Source organism: Cucumis sativus, chromosome 3 (assembly GCF_000004075.3).
Source record: "Cucumis sativus cultivar 9930 chromosome 3, Cucumber_9930_V3, whole genome shotgun sequence".
Classification (NCBI taxonomy): Eukaryota; Viridiplantae; Streptophyta; class Magnoliopsida; order Cucurbitales; family Cucurbitaceae; genus Cucumis; species Cucumis sativus.
In genome coordinates, this window is record NC_026657.2 from 38,133,084 (window position 1) to 38,149,265 (window position 16,182).

Genomic DNA, 16,182 nt, shown 5'->3' on the forward strand with positions numbered 1-16,182 from the left:
TTGTACCCTTCTTTCAAAAGTGCACATCATTCCACCACGCGCAGACTAAAGCAACGTATACAACATTCTTCTCTTAAAAGTTACAATCGAACCAAAAACTGACCACGTGGCAGCTGCTCGAAGCGAGTGTGCAATCTCAACTACTTTCAGCGATTGGAATCTCCGGTTCTTTTATGGCGCCTCCGAAATCAAATCTCGGTGGCTTTTTCGAAATACTTTGCAAAAACAAGGGTAATTAATTTTCCCTTAGAGGAAATAAGCTTTATTTGTTATATTTTTACGTTAAATGGAAACTTTTATTTATTTTTTGAAAAAAGGGTTAAATAGAAATTTCATGAAGTCGTGTCTTCTTAGAACTCTCGAAACGGTCATGAATCTCTACCGTCCACTTTTGGAGGATGAATCTGGCCGTTGATACTCGCCTTGTTGGCCGGCGGAATTTTGAGGTGCATTTAATTATGGAGGACGCAGAAGCAGGAGAGTAAGATTGCCAACATAACATTCCGATCCAGCGGTTCATAATATAACACGTGGCGGGACGAGGCAGCTTCAAATTTTTTTCCTACAGATTTATGAGTCTTATTATTATTATTATTATTATTGTGTTATTTTCGATATCTAAACCCTTGCTCGGGGAAGCCAAAAGAAACCCTAGCTCCGTCCGTTTCTCACGGTTAAAATTAAAAATATTAGGGCAAAAATTTCAAAAAATTGCCAAAAAATTAATTGGGGGAAATTGTGGAATCTATTAGGGTTTCGAATGAGATGGCTCGGATTCAAGCCCTAATTTACCATTCGGGTTTATGATCGACACAATTTGTAGACGAAGGGATTTTTTTTTTTGTTTTTTTCGCGGTTCAATCAGTCGAGGTAGGTATATGATTTTTTCATTGTCTTTTAATTTTTTTTTTGTCATGAGTTTTGGTTAATCTGAATCCACAGAGATTAATATGAATGCATGGATAATTGGATTTGATCACTTGTGCGTCCGTTTGACGAGAATTTTTCATTTTTTTTTTCATTTTTGGCATGGTTTCGGTGGGACAGATCTGAGAAATGTTTATATGCATGTACAATGATGGAACATGAAAATTGGGGGTTTCTGGATTGGGAGTTTTCGTTTGGGGAAGTCGATGGAAAATAGCTTAGAAAACTCACATGGTACTGATATACCGAAGAAATCGAGATCTTTGGATCTCAAGAGTTTGTACGAATCAAAGGTGTCCAAAGAGGTTCAGAATAAGAGGTTGAAGAGAAAGGGCCGGGCAGAGGATGGTGATGTTCAGAAGAACGAGAGGAGAAATAGGAAAAAAGTGTCCCTCAGTAATTTTAGTAGTATTTATAGTAGGAGCAGGAAGAGTTTGGACGAAGTGTATGATGCTGGGCTAGGTTCAAGTGGGCATGATTCAAAGAAGGCCTTAAAGTCAGAGTCAAAAGACAAGTTAAATAGCAGTAGTGAGTTTAACGAAGTTCCACTTATTTTAGATGAAAATGTTATGCACATTCCTAAGCGTAAGAGGGGTGGTTTTGTTAGGAGAAAGAAATCTCATGATGGTCAGATTTTGAAACCATCTGGGCAATTGGATGCTAAAGCTGGGTCATTGGATGCTAAAGCTGGGTCATTGGATGATAAAGCTGGTACTGTGGATCAGATTGCTAAATCTAGTGTCAAAGATTCAAGTGATCAGGTGGAATGCTGTAAGACTAATAGAAAGCTTGCATTCAAAGACTTAAAGGAGAAAGAACCGAAGGAGTTACGCTTGCATCTGAAGAAGGAAGATGGGCAGGCTGACCAGTTGACTAGAGAAAATGAATTAAATCCTGCTTCACGTTTGAAGGAGGAAGGTGAGCATATCGATCATTCAGTTGTAAAGCCTGTAAGCCCGTCGTCCAAAAAATCAAAAAAGAATGTCAGGAAAAGAAAGATTTCTGCATCAGGGAGCAAAAGTAATTCAAAGGAGGGTGAGGCATCCATATCACAATCTACTAAGCGGCGTGATGGCTTCCCAGAAGATGATGAAGAGAATCTTGAGGAGAATGCTGCGAGAATGCTATCATCAAGATTTGATCCAAATTGCACTGGGTTTTCGTCAAACACAAAGGGTTCTTTGCCGCCAACAAATGGGTTATCCTTCTTGTTGTCTTCTGGACATGATAATGTTAGTCGTGGTCTTAAGCCTGGTTTGGAATCTGCATCAGTTGATGCTGCTGGAAGAGTATTGAGGCCTAGGAAGCAAAGGAAAGAAAAAAAAAGTTCACGCAAAAGACGCCATTTTTATGATATTTTATTTGGGGACATAGATGCAGCCTGGGTATTGAACAGGAGGATCAAAGTCTTTTGGCCTTTGGACCAAATCTGGTACTACGGGCTCGTGAATGACTATGATAAAGAAAGGAAGCTACATCATGTCAAATATGATGACCGCGATGAAGAATGGATCGATCTTCAAAATGAAAGGTTCAAACTGTTGCTGCTTCCTAGTGAAGTTCCTGGTAGGGAAGAACGCAGGAAGTCAGCAGTGGGAAATGATCCTGCTAATGAGAAAGGGAGATCAGGGTCCAGGAAAGGAAAAGAAACTGATGCTGTGATTTTGGAGGATGATTGCAATATTGGTAGCTATATGGATTCTGAGCCAATCATCTCTTGGTTGGCTCGATCTACTCACCGCAATAAATCATCTCCCTCTCATAATTCAAAGAGGCAGAAAACTTCCAGCTTATCTTCAAAATCAGGGTCCCAGGCAAATGAAAAGCCAGCAAATTTACTTGTTAAATCTTCAGGGATGCCAGAAAGATTAGCAGATGTGGATGGACCAGAGAAATCTGCTTCAGAAACAACCACTTGTTCTACGACACGCAAACTTCCCATTGTATATTTTAGGAAAAGGTTCCGCAACATAGGCACTGAAATGCCCCATAAGCGCGAGACAGATTTTGCTTCTAGAAGAAGTCATGCTTCTCTTTCCTTTTCTTTTTCTAATATTGATGATGTGGAAGAACCAGATATTTCTCCCAGAAGGTCAGAAGCGCATAGGTTACTATGGTGTGTTGATGATGCTGGGTTATTACAGTTGGCTATTCCATTGATGGAAGTGGGGCAGTTCAGGTTTGAGCTAAACATTCCGCAATATTCATTCTTGAATGTCACTTCTAGTGCAGATACTTTTTGGTTATTCCATTTAGCAATGCTTATCCAACATGGTACATTGACCTTACTATGGCCAAAGGTTCAATTAGAGATGTTATTTGTAGACAATGTGGTTGGGTTGAGATTTCTTCTGTTCGAAGGTTGCTTGATGCAGGCAGTGGCTTTCATTTTCCTGGTCCTGAAAATGTTTCAGTCACCCGGTAAACAGGGAAGGTATGCTGATTTTCAATTTCCCGTCACCTCTATCAGGTTCAAATTCTCGTGCCTTCAGGATATAGGAAAGCAGCTTGTGTTTGCTTTCCATAACTTTTCAGAAATAAAATATTCTAAGTGGGTTCACCTAGACAGGCTGAAGAAGTATTGCTTAATTTCTAAGCAGCTTCCATTAACCGAATGCACCTACGATAATATCAAAAAGCTTCAAAATAGCAAAACTCAGTTCCGTGCATCTCCATTTTGTGGCCGGTCTTCCTCTGTAAAGGTAGTCAATTAGTCTATATTCTTTCGTTCTTTCTTCATCTTTTATTTTTGTTATTTTATCAACTATATTGTTGCTCAAGCATGTTCAAGAATTTCTAATGTAATTTTGCTTTCTCTGTGTTCTTGTTTTAGATGATTTCTCAATGCAAGGCCATATTTTCAACTTGTAGTAACTCCTTCAATGTTTGTTCTCTAATCAGGGCACACAGAAGATTAGTAGTCTTGGTATCAACCTCAAAGGAGCTGCCTGCGTGAACAGTGGTCACTCTAATTTGTGTTCCAATGAAACAAAAAGAAACTTTCCAGCTTTTGCTCTTTCTTTTACTGCTGCACCTACCTTTTTCCTGAGTTTGCATCTCAAGCTGCTTATGGAACGGTGTGTGGCTCATTTAAGTTTGCAACATCATGATTCAATAGAGCATCCAGAAAATTATGGTAGATTGACTGTAGATGATGTGTTGACGGATGACTGTGCTAATAGTCTTAGTACGTCATCAAAGGCATCTGATAGATGGAATTCCTGTCCTCAGTCAGATTTAGGGACTGGTCTCTCTGATTGTGAGGATGGAGATGGGGTGCAGTCCTCCCAGTATAAAAGTACACCTGTTGCTACAACTTGTGCAGGGTCTCAGGATACAGACAAAGCTAGAAATGGTATCAAGAGGCGGATTCGGCCATTGGGCAAGAACAAATCGGGGAAAACAACGGCTTTACCTAATGTGGCAAGATCTGATAACAATTCATTTTTGAATGACCTTAGTGTTGAGATTCCATCATTTCAGCCTGTGGATGGGGAGTTGCACGGCCCTCAGCAGTCCATGGATGTAGGATGGAATGCAAGTGCTGTTGTCATTCCCAGCCCTAACCCAACAGCACCACGCAGCACTTGGCATCGAAATAAGAATAACTCAACATCACTTGGATTAGCCTCACATGGATGGTCAGATGGAAATAGTTTACTTATCAACGGTCTGGGAAATAGGACCAAGAAACCCCGAACGCAGGTGTCTTACTCGTTGCCTTTTGGAGGTTTTGATTATAGCTCAAAGAGCAGAAACTCTCACCCTAAAGCAAGTCCTTACAAGCGAATTAGAAGGGCAAGTGAAAAGAGGTCTGATGTGGCTAGAGGATCCAAAAGGAACTTAGAACTACTCTCATGTGATGCAAATGTGTTAATTACTCTTGGTGATAGAGGTTGGAGGGAATGTGGAGCAAAGGTGGTATTGGAGGTATTTGATCACAATGAGTGGAAGCTTGCTGTGAAACTCTCAGGAATTACTAAATACTCTTACAAGGCTCATCAGTTTTTGCAGCCTGGATCTACAAATCGATACACACATGCCATGATGTGGAAAGGAGGAAAGGATTGGATCCTGGAGTTTCCAGATAGGAGCCAGTGGGCAATCTTCAAGGAGTTGCATGAGGAGTGTTACAATCGAAACATTAGAGCAGCCTCCGTTAAGAACATTCCAATTCCTGGTGTTTGCTTGTTAGAAGAAAATGATGAATATGAAGCAGAGAGTGCATTTATGCGGAATCCTTCTAAGTACTTCCGGCAGGTAGAAACAGATGTTGAAATGGCTTTGAATCCAACCCGCATCTTGTATGACATGGATAGTGATGACGAGCAGTGGATCAAGGATATTCTACCTTCTTCGGAAGTTGGAAGTAGTAGTGGCTTGGGGGAGGTTTCAAGTGAGGTGTTTGAGAAGACGGTGGATGCATTTGAGAAGGCTGCATACTCTCAGCAACGTGATGAGTTCACAGATGATGAGATAGCTGAGGTGATGAATGAAACTTTGGCGTCAGATTTGACGAAGGCCATTTTTGAGTATTGGCAGCAGAAAAGGAGGCGGAAGGGAATGCCTTTAATTCGACATCTTCAGGTAGCTGTTAGGTCTTTAAATTCCTGAATATTATTAGTTCTCTGCCTTTTCTGCCCATTCCTTGCCTACTGCCACTGCTTTGGTAGAAATAGTAATAATGATGATAATGATAATAATAAGAAAATTGATAACAATTACCGACTCCTGTGAGATCATAAAATGAAAAAGAGGCAGACTGATATTCCCTACCCTTTTTCCTCATCTTCTCTTTCCTAGCTTTTGTTGATCTCCAGTTTGTTATGTATGTTTTTTTAGAGATGAATACGGAACTTTTCTTTGAGGAAATGAGAAGAGACTAGTACTCTGAAATACAAAAGGATACTACCAAAGCATAGCATAAATAACTTACTTACCACAAGGGGCTAAATTAAAGGCAAAACCTGAAAACTTGAGTAATAAAATAAAGCATAACAGAATGTTCTTTTTGGAGTGTTTTGCTAGCTAAGCATTCAGGAGTTCAACTTGAATTAGAGAGTATTTACTTTTCCAGCTTAATAGATTCCTTCGTTAAGTTTTGTTCTTTCTGCATTTTTGTTCTTGTTCCTGTACTCTGTTTTTTCATTTCATTATATGTTTTTGGTGGATATGGTTGTAAAGGCTTAGACTGGCCTAGAACATTCTTTTGTAATTATGGTAATTATGGTGATGATGATGGTGCCAAGGGTGTGTCAATCTCAACTAGATATCTTGGTGCGTTTGCTGATCCAATTCTTTACTCTCATTGTATAATTTTCTTGTATTACGAGCTCTTGTTTTATTATTAAATTTATATTAATAGACTCATTTCCTTTTAAAAGAACACATAAGGCTAAAAAGGAGACAGAAGTAATATATTACTTGTTATGTCAGTGTTTTTTTCTTATTTTGTGCACAATATTACTTTGTTTGTATATATTTAATTGACAATTGGGAAATGCGTCTTGTCCTTTTTCCAGCCTCCTCTTTGGGAAACCTATCAACAGCAATTAAAAGATTGGGAGTGTACAATTAACAAAAGCAACACCAGTTTCTGCAATGGATATCATGAGAAGGCTGCATCAGTTGAGAAACCACCAATGTTTGCATTCTGTTTGAAACCTCGTGGCTTGGAAGTCTTCAATAAAGGCTCTAAGCAAAGGTCGCACCGGAAGTTTTCGGTGTCTGGTCATAGCAACTCCATCGCTTATGATAATGATGGATTGCATGGTTTTGGTAAATTCTGTTGTCCATTTTTCCCAATCCATCTAATTACTGTTGTTTATCTCGGACGACGTTTGAAGATGTTCTTTTGTAGTTATCGATTTTCTTGACTTGGCTTTACAGTTTAAGTTGGTTTGTTGTATCAGGTAGAAGATTGAATGGGTTTAGCCTTGGGGACGACAAGATGGCCTATATTGGCCATAACTATGAGTTTTTGGAAGATTCTCCTTTGATTCACACGTCGTCCAGTTTATTTTCGCCACGGCTTGAAGGCGGCATTTTGAGTAATGATGGGTTGGAGAGGAATTTTCTACCAAAACTTCACAAGAGCAAGTCCAGGAAGTATGGGGCATGGGCTTCTACATACGACTCGGGAATGGCTTCCTTCAATCAGAGAATGATTGGAAAGAGAGACGGGCTAAATAGGTGGAACAATGGTTATTCTGAGTGGTCAAGCCCACGACGTTATCCATTTGACGGATCTCAAAGGCAGATCCTCGAACAATTGGAGGGTTCCGATGTTGACGAGTTCAGGCTCCGCGATGCATCTGGTGCTGCTCAACATGCACGCAATATGGCTAAGCTGAAGAGAGAGAAGGCCAGGCGATTGCTATACAGAGCGGACCTTGCGATTCACAAGGCAGTGGTCGCTATCATGACCGCCGAAGCAATGAAAGCTGCTTCCGAGGATGACTCCAATGGTGATGGATAAAGAAGCAAAGAGAACACGAAACCTGATGACCACCACAACTTCCTCCGATTGCTCGAGCTCACTGATTCTTACGCCAAGATGGCAAGCGGATTAGGTTCGACGATTTTGTTAGTGCTGGGTTTTGTTTACTTTTGTCAATGGTACAGCTTCTTTTTTTTCGATAATGTGCAGATTTAATTGCAAACTTCTGACACGACAAACGCGAGCCGTACGATGATATTGAGAATTTGTTGCTACAGCTTCCCAGATCCACAAGGAAGGTTTTTTTAGGCCAGCATGATTGAGAGGAGTCCCCTCATTTCAGTGCAAAACATTGTACTGAATGAAGCAAGTTTTTAGGTGGGGTTGTATGGAATTTTTTAGGGTTCCCCATATTTGTACAGTTTTTCCCCCATCTTACCCTGTTATTTTCTTTCACTTTGCCCCCTAAAAGCTCCCTCTTTTCTCTCCTTAACCCCCTTCAGTTTCTAAAGTGTTCCATCCATCAAATGAGCATCTTTAGCTTTAAATAATACATCATCTCTTCAATGCCATTGCATATTTCTCTGTAAATACAAACTCTACTGTTTATGCTATATTACTACTCTGATGATGCTTCTCAGAGATTTATTTTTCCACAAATTATTACTATTTTTTTAGTTCTACAGACCATTGTTGATTGTAAAGTGTATTGATTGAGATTACCAGCTTCTTAAGTACTTACTATCTTCACTTTTTGCAAGTTGTTTAGGAGAAGTTTATTAAATAGTTCTTCTATTTATAAAAAATCATTTGTCTTCCTTCAGTTTTCTTTTCTACCAAAATTAGGTTAAGTTTTCTATTATATTTTGAACAAGTTGGATAATTGTGTTTGTTTATTCATTTGGAGTTATATGAGTTTGTTAAGAAGTTCTAAATGTTTTCTCATATTTTATTTATTCTAGCTCTAAAGAAACCCATATAATTTGTACTTGAAGAATACTTTTATACTTGAATTCCAAAATTTGTTAAAAGAAAATCTTTGGGAAAGATTTCTTCGCTTTAATCCTATCAGTTAATACATAAAATTTGAAAACATGCACGTATTAAACCCATCGTTACAAATATGGGTTACAAATGATTTTAGGTAGGTTGTAAACAACGATCTTAATCTTTTTTAAGGATAATTATAATGGATAGCGATTTTTAGAATAATTATTGATTATGTAACAATTTTTTTAAAAAAATTGCAAATATGACCGTTTACCATGGATATACTCTTATAATTTATTAAACTCATATTATTTATAAATTTTACAATATTTGTAATTGGATATACTCTTATAATTTATTAAACTCATATTATTTATAGATTTTACAATATTTGTAATTTTTAAAAAATGTTGTTATATATTTAATTATTTTGAATCTAACCTTTATATTTGTAATTATTTTTTTAATACAATTGTAAAGCAATAGAAGGGTTTACAATAGAAGGGCGACCTCGTTTAAATTCATTAAATATTTGATTGCAAAAAGGTAATTATGTAAACACTAATATTTATAAGGCCAAAAACTTACCAACCAACCGTTAATAACGGCCTCTTTCTCCGCTCCGCCTTCCCGCCATTGAAGCTCTAACCTACTTTCTCGTATACATGTTCGAACCGTTTTCTCTTCACCCTTTTGTCCCAGCTTTTCTTTCCGATTTACCTCGTTTCTCTGTTCTTCTTACTCTCTTTCGCAATTACGACCTTCCCCTTGCCATTTCCTTCTTAATTTCCATCCACCATCAGGTACGTGTGTTCTCGCCATTGCATTTTGAATTTGTTTCATTCCAGGAAGAAATCGAGGAATTAATTGGAAAGAAACGCCACATTTTGTATAATGAATCGTTTAACCCTGTTTGGAGGATGTTTTTCTTATGATTATTTGTTTTTTTCGTTTTTAGAGAGATTGTTTTGCCTGTATTTTGGTCGATTTGATTTCTTTTGAATTTGTGATTTGTTGGAAGTGACGTTTTAACCTTTTTTTTTTTTTTGTTTTTAATTTTGACGACGAAGATTTGAAGTTTGAAACATGGCAAGTCGCGTCAAGGAAGAAGAGCGAATTGAAAGGACCATACGTAATCTTTTGAAACTTCCAGAGAATCGAAGATGTATGAACTGCAATAGTTTGGTATGAGAATTCCTTACTTATTTGTTCATTCGCTTGAGAAATCAGAAATTCGGACATTAATAAAATGTAAACTGAGTTTTTTTCCCTTTAATCAGTGGAATTTCCCTCTAATTAAAGTTGAAGAGGCATATTTAGGTTCCAATTCATAAGTGGTAACTGGTAACTTGGAATAGTGCCTAAGCTGTATTAAGGATTTTTTACCATTTTGTTGGTGAATGTAATTTAACGCAGAGAAACTACAGGGTTGTTGATTAGTGAGAGAAATTGGCAAAGTGAGCTTGACTCAGTGGTGTAAAACCTTTGTCTCTCACTTCAGAGGTTCATTCCCCCACTCTATATGTTGTATTAACTAAATTAGTTGGACAAACGCCAAAATTCGGTACCAGGAAACTGTCCCCAAACTTGAGCCAAATAATCGATCAAATTGATTCATTTGAATAATGTCTCAGAGTTCCACGTACAATTAGATTTCAATTCGATTTATCATGTTAATCTTAGTGTGTATATATAGAGGAAAAAGCTACTAGTAGCTTTTTGTAGACAGTTCAGTCAAACCTAATGCCAGTAATTCGCCAGGCTATTGTTACATGATTACTTTGAAGTCAGAAGTCGATCCTATGAATGCAATACTGATAGCAGTCTGCTTGAGCTTCACTCTTGGCAGGTTGTTTGAGTAGTTGAATATGTTATCATGAGCTATCGAGTTAACAATGCACCTGCTATTAATTAACCAAAATTATTCTTTGTAGCAAACTGTTAATTTATTGAGAGCATATGCAACTTGAGTTTATTTGGACACTGATATCTGATTCTATACAATCCATAACTGAAAATTGAGTACAATCCTTCCTTCTGTTTATATTTATGAATTTAATTTGTGACATTTATATTTTATTTTTATATGAATATCCTTCAACAGGGACCGCAATACGTCTGTACAACGTTCTTGACATTTGTCTGTACAAATTGTAGTGGAGTACAGTAAGTATTTAAATGACTGTTTAATTATCTGTATATGTGGATATTCTCGGTTCTATCTCTCTTTCTTTTATTGTACTTTTTTATAACCAATGTGTATATGAATTTGAAGAGATACTTTGCAATTGCTTATCTTGGTTGAATTTTACGCTCTCCAGTCGTGAGTTCACTCACAGAGTGAAGTCAGTGTCAATGGCAAAATTCACGGCAGAAGAGGTGGCTGCTCTTCAAGCTGCGGGAAATCAGGTCAGATGCCGTTGCCTTGATGTTCGCTTATTATTTCTCATCCATTGTTGAGACACCTTTTGCCACTAACTTTAAGCTGTCCTTACATAGAGAGCACGGGAGATATATTTAAAAACATGGGATCCCCAGAGACATTCTTATCCAGAAAACAGGTTATTGAACTCATTACACACAAACACACATGCAGTAATTGGCTATAATCTCCCTAATTCCCATATTTTTCTAGCAGCAATCTCCATCGGCTTCGGAACTTCATCAAGCATGTTTACGTTGATAGGAAATACTCGGGTGAGAGAGGTGTTGATGAGCTCCCGAGGTTGAGACTTGTAAGCTCTCTTCTAGTGGGTTTACTCATTTTAGTTAACATTCATTTTGCTTGTTGCTATGCTCCGAATTCACGTATTTGAATTACTTTTACTTTCTTTTAAGCTCAATGATAGAGAAAATCGTTTCATGTGCATGCGGTCCTCTTCCCTGCAGCTTTTAAATATATCTTTCATCTCTTGTTTATTTTGTGCTTTCATTTTGGCATTTTGCATCTGAGGAAAGTTCTCTTCGCTATAGGCATTTTTTGTATTTAAACCAACAATGACGAATAATTCTATATTCTGGAGGTTGTTAGTAAAATCGGTTCCACATGTTGACAGAATGTTTCATATAATACAGACTGAAAAGGATTCATCCCAAGAAAGGAGAAAGGTAGCTCCATATTATGGTGGATTACAGAACCAGCAAGTTGAAATGCCAAGATCTAGTTCAAAGAGGGAAACCAGGAATCCAATTTTTTACTATGATGAGAGAAGCAGTCCTCGGTATTCAAAAGAAAACAACAGATATGGAGGCTATAGGAGAAGCCTTACACGCATTGAGGTTGTAGATGACAGAATCAAAGATGATAAACCCAGGCTCTCAAATGGAGATACCAAGGCAACCATCCACTTGAGTCGCAGTCAAGAAAATTTACAGAAGTCTTATTTTGCAGTTGAATTTAATAATAAAGTTACGATTGGCAAAAAGGAACCAACACGAAGAGCTGAGGAGGATGCAAGAACCAATAAAGGAATAGACGCTGGTGGTTCTGATCAGGTTTGTAGAGTTGCTGGATATTTGAGTGTTCTTGTTCATTCCAATTAGGGGTATTATTAGTTCTATAATGCAAATTTTGCAGAATTTTGAGCAAAATACTTTGCATACTATAAGCTGCGTATTGTGTTTCTGCATGCAATTTTCTTTTCAAATCAAGTTTAAGATTAGTTGTTCCCCTTCTACACAATAAGCCATGCTTAATATTCTAGATTTGATCTTTCAAATGGTTGGGTTTGTAATTTCTTTACACAGAAACTGGACCTTTTAGTATTAGCTTATACTTCAATTGACTTCTTCCATTACCAGAATGTTGTTTGTGTTAATCCCGTGGAAACTAAAAGAGACAACATGGAGAGCCTAATTGATCTTAGCATCAGCTCTGAGCCTTCTGATGCCACCACCGCTGCATCACAGACCCAACAGATGCCTCCATCTAACAATGACAACTGGAACGCCTTTGAGCCATCTTCAACGAAAAGCACTTCAACAGCCCCCAATGCAAATACTCTGGAAGCTTTGCTTTTTGAATTAACAGTACCATCAGCTGGAGCTGATAAAAACCCGACCGATGGATCTGCAAATGCTTGCACTCCAGCAACTCTTTTTGGAAGTACTCTTACCCCAGATTTCACTATGGGGCAGACAGCACTACCAATCAGCGTTGAAGCTTCTGTAGCTGAGACTAATGAAAGTGTACCGTTGCAAACTTCCAATGCAAGTCCTCCGCAACTCACATCCAATAAGGGTGGCGATATTAGACTACAAGTCATTAATGGACAGCAGCTTCCAAGCACGCAGCAAAAACAGACTTTTGATTATCCTTCTGCAGATATTGATTTGAATTCACAAATGATGACTCCAGCTGCTGTTCCAAATTTTGAAGTGAGTTGCTTGATGTGAGTTTCCTATCTGAAGAAATTAAGCTCAAATATGCCTTAAATTTTCTTAACATATTGCTGCTTTTGTGGCTACATCTATATTGGCTGCAGTGGACTTCTTCATCGGGATCAAATGCTCAAGGATATTCAAGTGTTTCAACTGACAAGATAGTTGCTGCAGATTCTAAACCAGCTCAGGGTGCCACTATTGGAGTTGGATCCCAACCTCCATCTTTGGAAAAGAGTTCTTCTATTGGAAGAAAGGAACTTCCTCTGGTATTGAGTTTAAATATGATTCATTCATCACTGGTGCTCTTCAGTCTTCTCTAATGGATATACATATACTTCTGTTTGCAGGACCTTTTTACTGCTAACTACCCTCAAGTCCACAGCTCACATCCAGGTTGGCAGACTGGAACTCAACAGGTCATGGGTCAAAACTTGCAGTATTATCCTACCCCAGTGGTATATAAAGCAAAGTGATGGTGTTGTGTGTGTTATGTTTATTTCGTCTTCTTTTCTTTTAAATGCATAATAGATAGGTAACCTATCATCTCTGTTTGCAGGCTGCAAGACCAACAAACCCATTTGATCTTGATGATGAAAAGAGTAAATTTTACTCACACGTATGAACAATAATCAAACATTTAATGATTTTTCTCTTTCTCTTCGTTTCATCCACTAGTAGCCTTTTTGCATCTGACAAATTTAGTAATGTTAATATTACTTGGATAATATTTGAGGAATATTTTAATTATATAAAACATAAGCTCACTGAAAATTGATTTCTGAAACATTAGATAGTCTTCCATGGCTTTCCACCATTCAGTTATCACTACTTTACTGATATTTTAAGTTATCACTACTCAATTACTATGGTTTTCCCATTCCATAGCTTACATGCACAATTAGAGTTGAGTCATTTGTTGTTATTTAAATAGTGTTGTGAAGAAATTGACACAGAAGGAGGAGAGAAGAAAGAAACAGAAGAAAGAAACAAACTTATATTAAGAATGTACAGAGATGGACACTTTTGAGAGAACTTATCACTCTCTCAAAGCTCATTCACTCACTTCCACTCTAAGTTTGACTAACTTTCTTGCTTTGCTTTCTTCTTTCTTTGCCTACTTTACAAACGAGGGCATTATCTCCAGCATGAGATCGTTGAGCTTAAGTTAGAGGATTTTTCTAAGCTTTTCTAGGATTTAAACTATTTTAGATATTTCTATGAAGTTTACCATTATCTAAATGAATTCCTTCCTTGAAGTCCAAAGAAAGCATAGGATATTTGTAGATCTTTCATTTGAGATATATGGTTACTATCTTCTAGACAAATCTGGGGATGTCTTATATTGACACTTGCTATGTGTAGATATGTCAAGAATGTTCTAGAATAGTTAGTGTGCTCCTACTCCAAAATAGTGATGCTATTTCGTTCTACGATTTTGCAGAGTGCTCGTGCTAGCATGCCCCCTGTTACTGGCCTAACGCAGAGATATGGCTATCAACCCGAAGCCCAATATTCAGGTTAAGATCCTTCGTCTTCTTCATTTGCTAGTTTCACTCACTTTCAAATCCTTCAGAGCCTCATTTTCCTTTACACAAATCTCAGGTACATACGTGGGGCAACAAGTCTACGGGAGTATTCCGTCTTTGAGGTAAGTTCTGTTTATGCCAATCTTAAATTGCATTAGTATACTTTTCTCGTCAGCTATGTTAATTTCCCTTCAGCTTCACTCCCAAATATTTTTCTAGTTAGAAACATCTCTCCTGCTTATGGAATTTGGGCTTCCCAAGGATCCTTTTGGGAGGAAACAAGCTTCAATTTTAGATAATGTTTCTATTCAGCTTATGTCCTTAAATAGAATGCGTTCACATGCAATTCCAATTAATTTGTCTATTTGTCTGCTTCATTATTATATCAACTGAGTCTTTATCGAAAATATTGTGTTGCCTTTTTAATTCTTTACTTATTCATTTCTCATGTCACTTTAATCGATGTATCATTGAAGACCCGCATCATTGCTAAATGTTGGTGATACAATTATGAATATGACACAACTTTTATATTATTATACTAGTTAGAATTTCTATACCTTTCATCGAATACATATATCATACAAATGCTTCTTTTTTAATTTATCTATTACAACTACGGGACGAGAGATTAAACCTTCAACCTCAAGAGAGGAATGTTAGACCAATAACCGTTGAGCTAAGCTCACTTTGGTCACATAGACAATTGTCAATATGTTGTTAATGTTGCCAAAAATGAGCTTAGTTTAGTTTTTATTGACATGGCCTCCATCCTTATACGTCGGAGGTTCAATCCCCCACCGATGGTTGTTGTTCCGAAGAAAAAGGTTGTCAATGAGAATGACTAAATAGAAGTATAATCCAAAGTCTTGCTCTAACCAGCAAAAAAAAAAAAAACTCTAAAATATATATCTACCTTTTTAGATAATTACAACAGAAGTTCGAGGAGTTCGACCTTTGATTTCCATTTTTGAATTTTTGTGTTTCTGCAGACCCCAGGGAGTAGAAAACTTTGGATCACTCTCGTTCCCCAGTCCTTTTGGCTCCTTCAACAACACAACTCAACAGCCGGGTAGCAGATCATATCCAGCACCTAACAACACAAATCCAATTGCTCCTTCGTTTCGCAATAATCCTTTCGGATAGACTTTCATTTCACTTCACATCACAAAGCCTTTCGCTGTACGTACATCTCAATATCAGGTCATCTCCTTCCTATCTTTTCATCATGGGAACTGAGTCTGAAAGTTGTGAGAACTTTTAATCTAAATGAGAGAGTTTTTAATTCCATCAAAGTCTTATTAAGTTGTGAGTGGCTGTGTAAAATAATTAGAGTGCAATGTACAGATTCACCCAAGGTCACATAGAAAACTAACCATATGACACTGATTTCATAAGTTGGTTTATGTATAATTTGATTGTTTTTATTTTGAGATGATCACTAATTTTCAAGACTTGTATATCACTTAACTAGATCTCCTTGTAGAAGCTTGTATGAATTTAACGTGTTTGTAAGTTGCTAAGTTGTGATCATTGTAATGCTGTTTGTTTCTTGTTGAAATGAAAATAGAGAAGACGTGTTAACACTTATCGTTCTTGTAATTTTGTTGCTTTCTTTTTCTAACATTTGTTTGTAACTAACTTTGTCATGAACCTTCATCTTTATCTAGTTTGAAAGATTATGAAGCTTTTTGGCTTTCTTTTTACCCGTTAGAGTGTCCGTCCCGTAAATTTGTTTAGTTTTAATGAAGTTGTTTAAAAGAAACATAAAACACAAAAACTATTTATATGTCATTTGTGTGGAAAATAATTATATTTAGTAAGATGATTTAATGAATATCCTTTCATAATGGTATGCTACAAAAGGTTACTTTCATCGCCAACAGGAGCTTATTAGCTCATTCATCGCTTGCATAT

At 37.3% G+C, this 16,182-nt stretch overlaps 2 protein-coding genes across 6 annotated transcripts; both read left to right on the forward strand.

The window, feature by feature from the left end:
• The first annotated feature begins 616 nt into the window (after positions 1 to 616).
• On the forward strand, positions 617 to 8,100 carry LOC101216141. Of its 3 annotated transcripts, XR_004215662.1 has the most exons (6): positions 617 to 870; positions 1,048 to 3,629; positions 3,829 to 5,514; positions 6,450 to 6,705; positions 6,840 to 7,499; positions 7,577 to 8,100. XR_004215662.1 is itself a non-coding variant. In XM_011654200.2 (5 exons), the coding sequence occupies exons 2-5, from the start codon at positions 1,086 to 1,088 to the stop codon at positions 7,403 to 7,405; spliced, it is 5,052 nt and encodes a 1,683-aa protein (XP_011652502.2). In that variant the 5' UTR covers positions 617 to 874; positions 1,048 to 1,085; the 3' UTR covers positions 7,406 to 8,094. The 3 variants fall into 3 exon arrangements, 2 of the variants coding, with proteins under 2 accessions (XP_011652502.2, XP_011652501.2); XM_011654200.2 differs by having other exon boundaries at positions 617 to 874; positions 6,840 to 8,094; XM_011654199.2 differs by having other exon boundaries at positions 6,840 to 8,094.
• An 868-nt stretch (positions 8,101 to 8,968) lies between these two features.
• On the forward strand, positions 8,969 to 15,853 carry LOC101215896 (probable ADP-ribosylation factor GTPase-activating protein AGD14). Of its 3 annotated transcripts, none has more exons than XM_011654201.2 (14): positions 8,969 to 9,159; positions 9,427 to 9,541; positions 10,461 to 10,522; positions 10,678 to 10,765; positions 10,856 to 10,917; positions 10,995 to 11,091; positions 11,432 to 11,851; positions 12,158 to 12,733; positions 12,841 to 13,005; positions 13,087 to 13,194; positions 13,296 to 13,355; positions 14,181 to 14,256; positions 14,342 to 14,387; positions 15,258 to 15,853. In XM_011654201.2, exons 2-14 carry the CDS (start codon positions 9,443 to 9,445, stop codon positions 15,409 to 15,411), a joined length of 2,013 nt encoding a protein of 670 aa, XP_011652503.1. In that variant the 5' UTR covers positions 8,969 to 9,159; positions 9,427 to 9,442; the 3' UTR covers positions 15,412 to 15,853. The 3 variants fall into 3 exon arrangements, with proteins under 3 accessions (XP_011652503.1, XP_031737787.1, XP_031737788.1); XM_031881927.1 differs by having other exon boundaries at positions 13,087 to 13,155; XM_031881928.1 differs by lacking the exons at positions 8,969 to 9,159; positions 9,427 to 9,541; positions 10,461 to 10,522 and having other exon boundaries at positions 10,679 to 10,765; positions 10,856 to 11,091; positions 11,413 to 11,851.
• Positions 15,854 to 16,182: the final 329 nt, after the last annotated feature.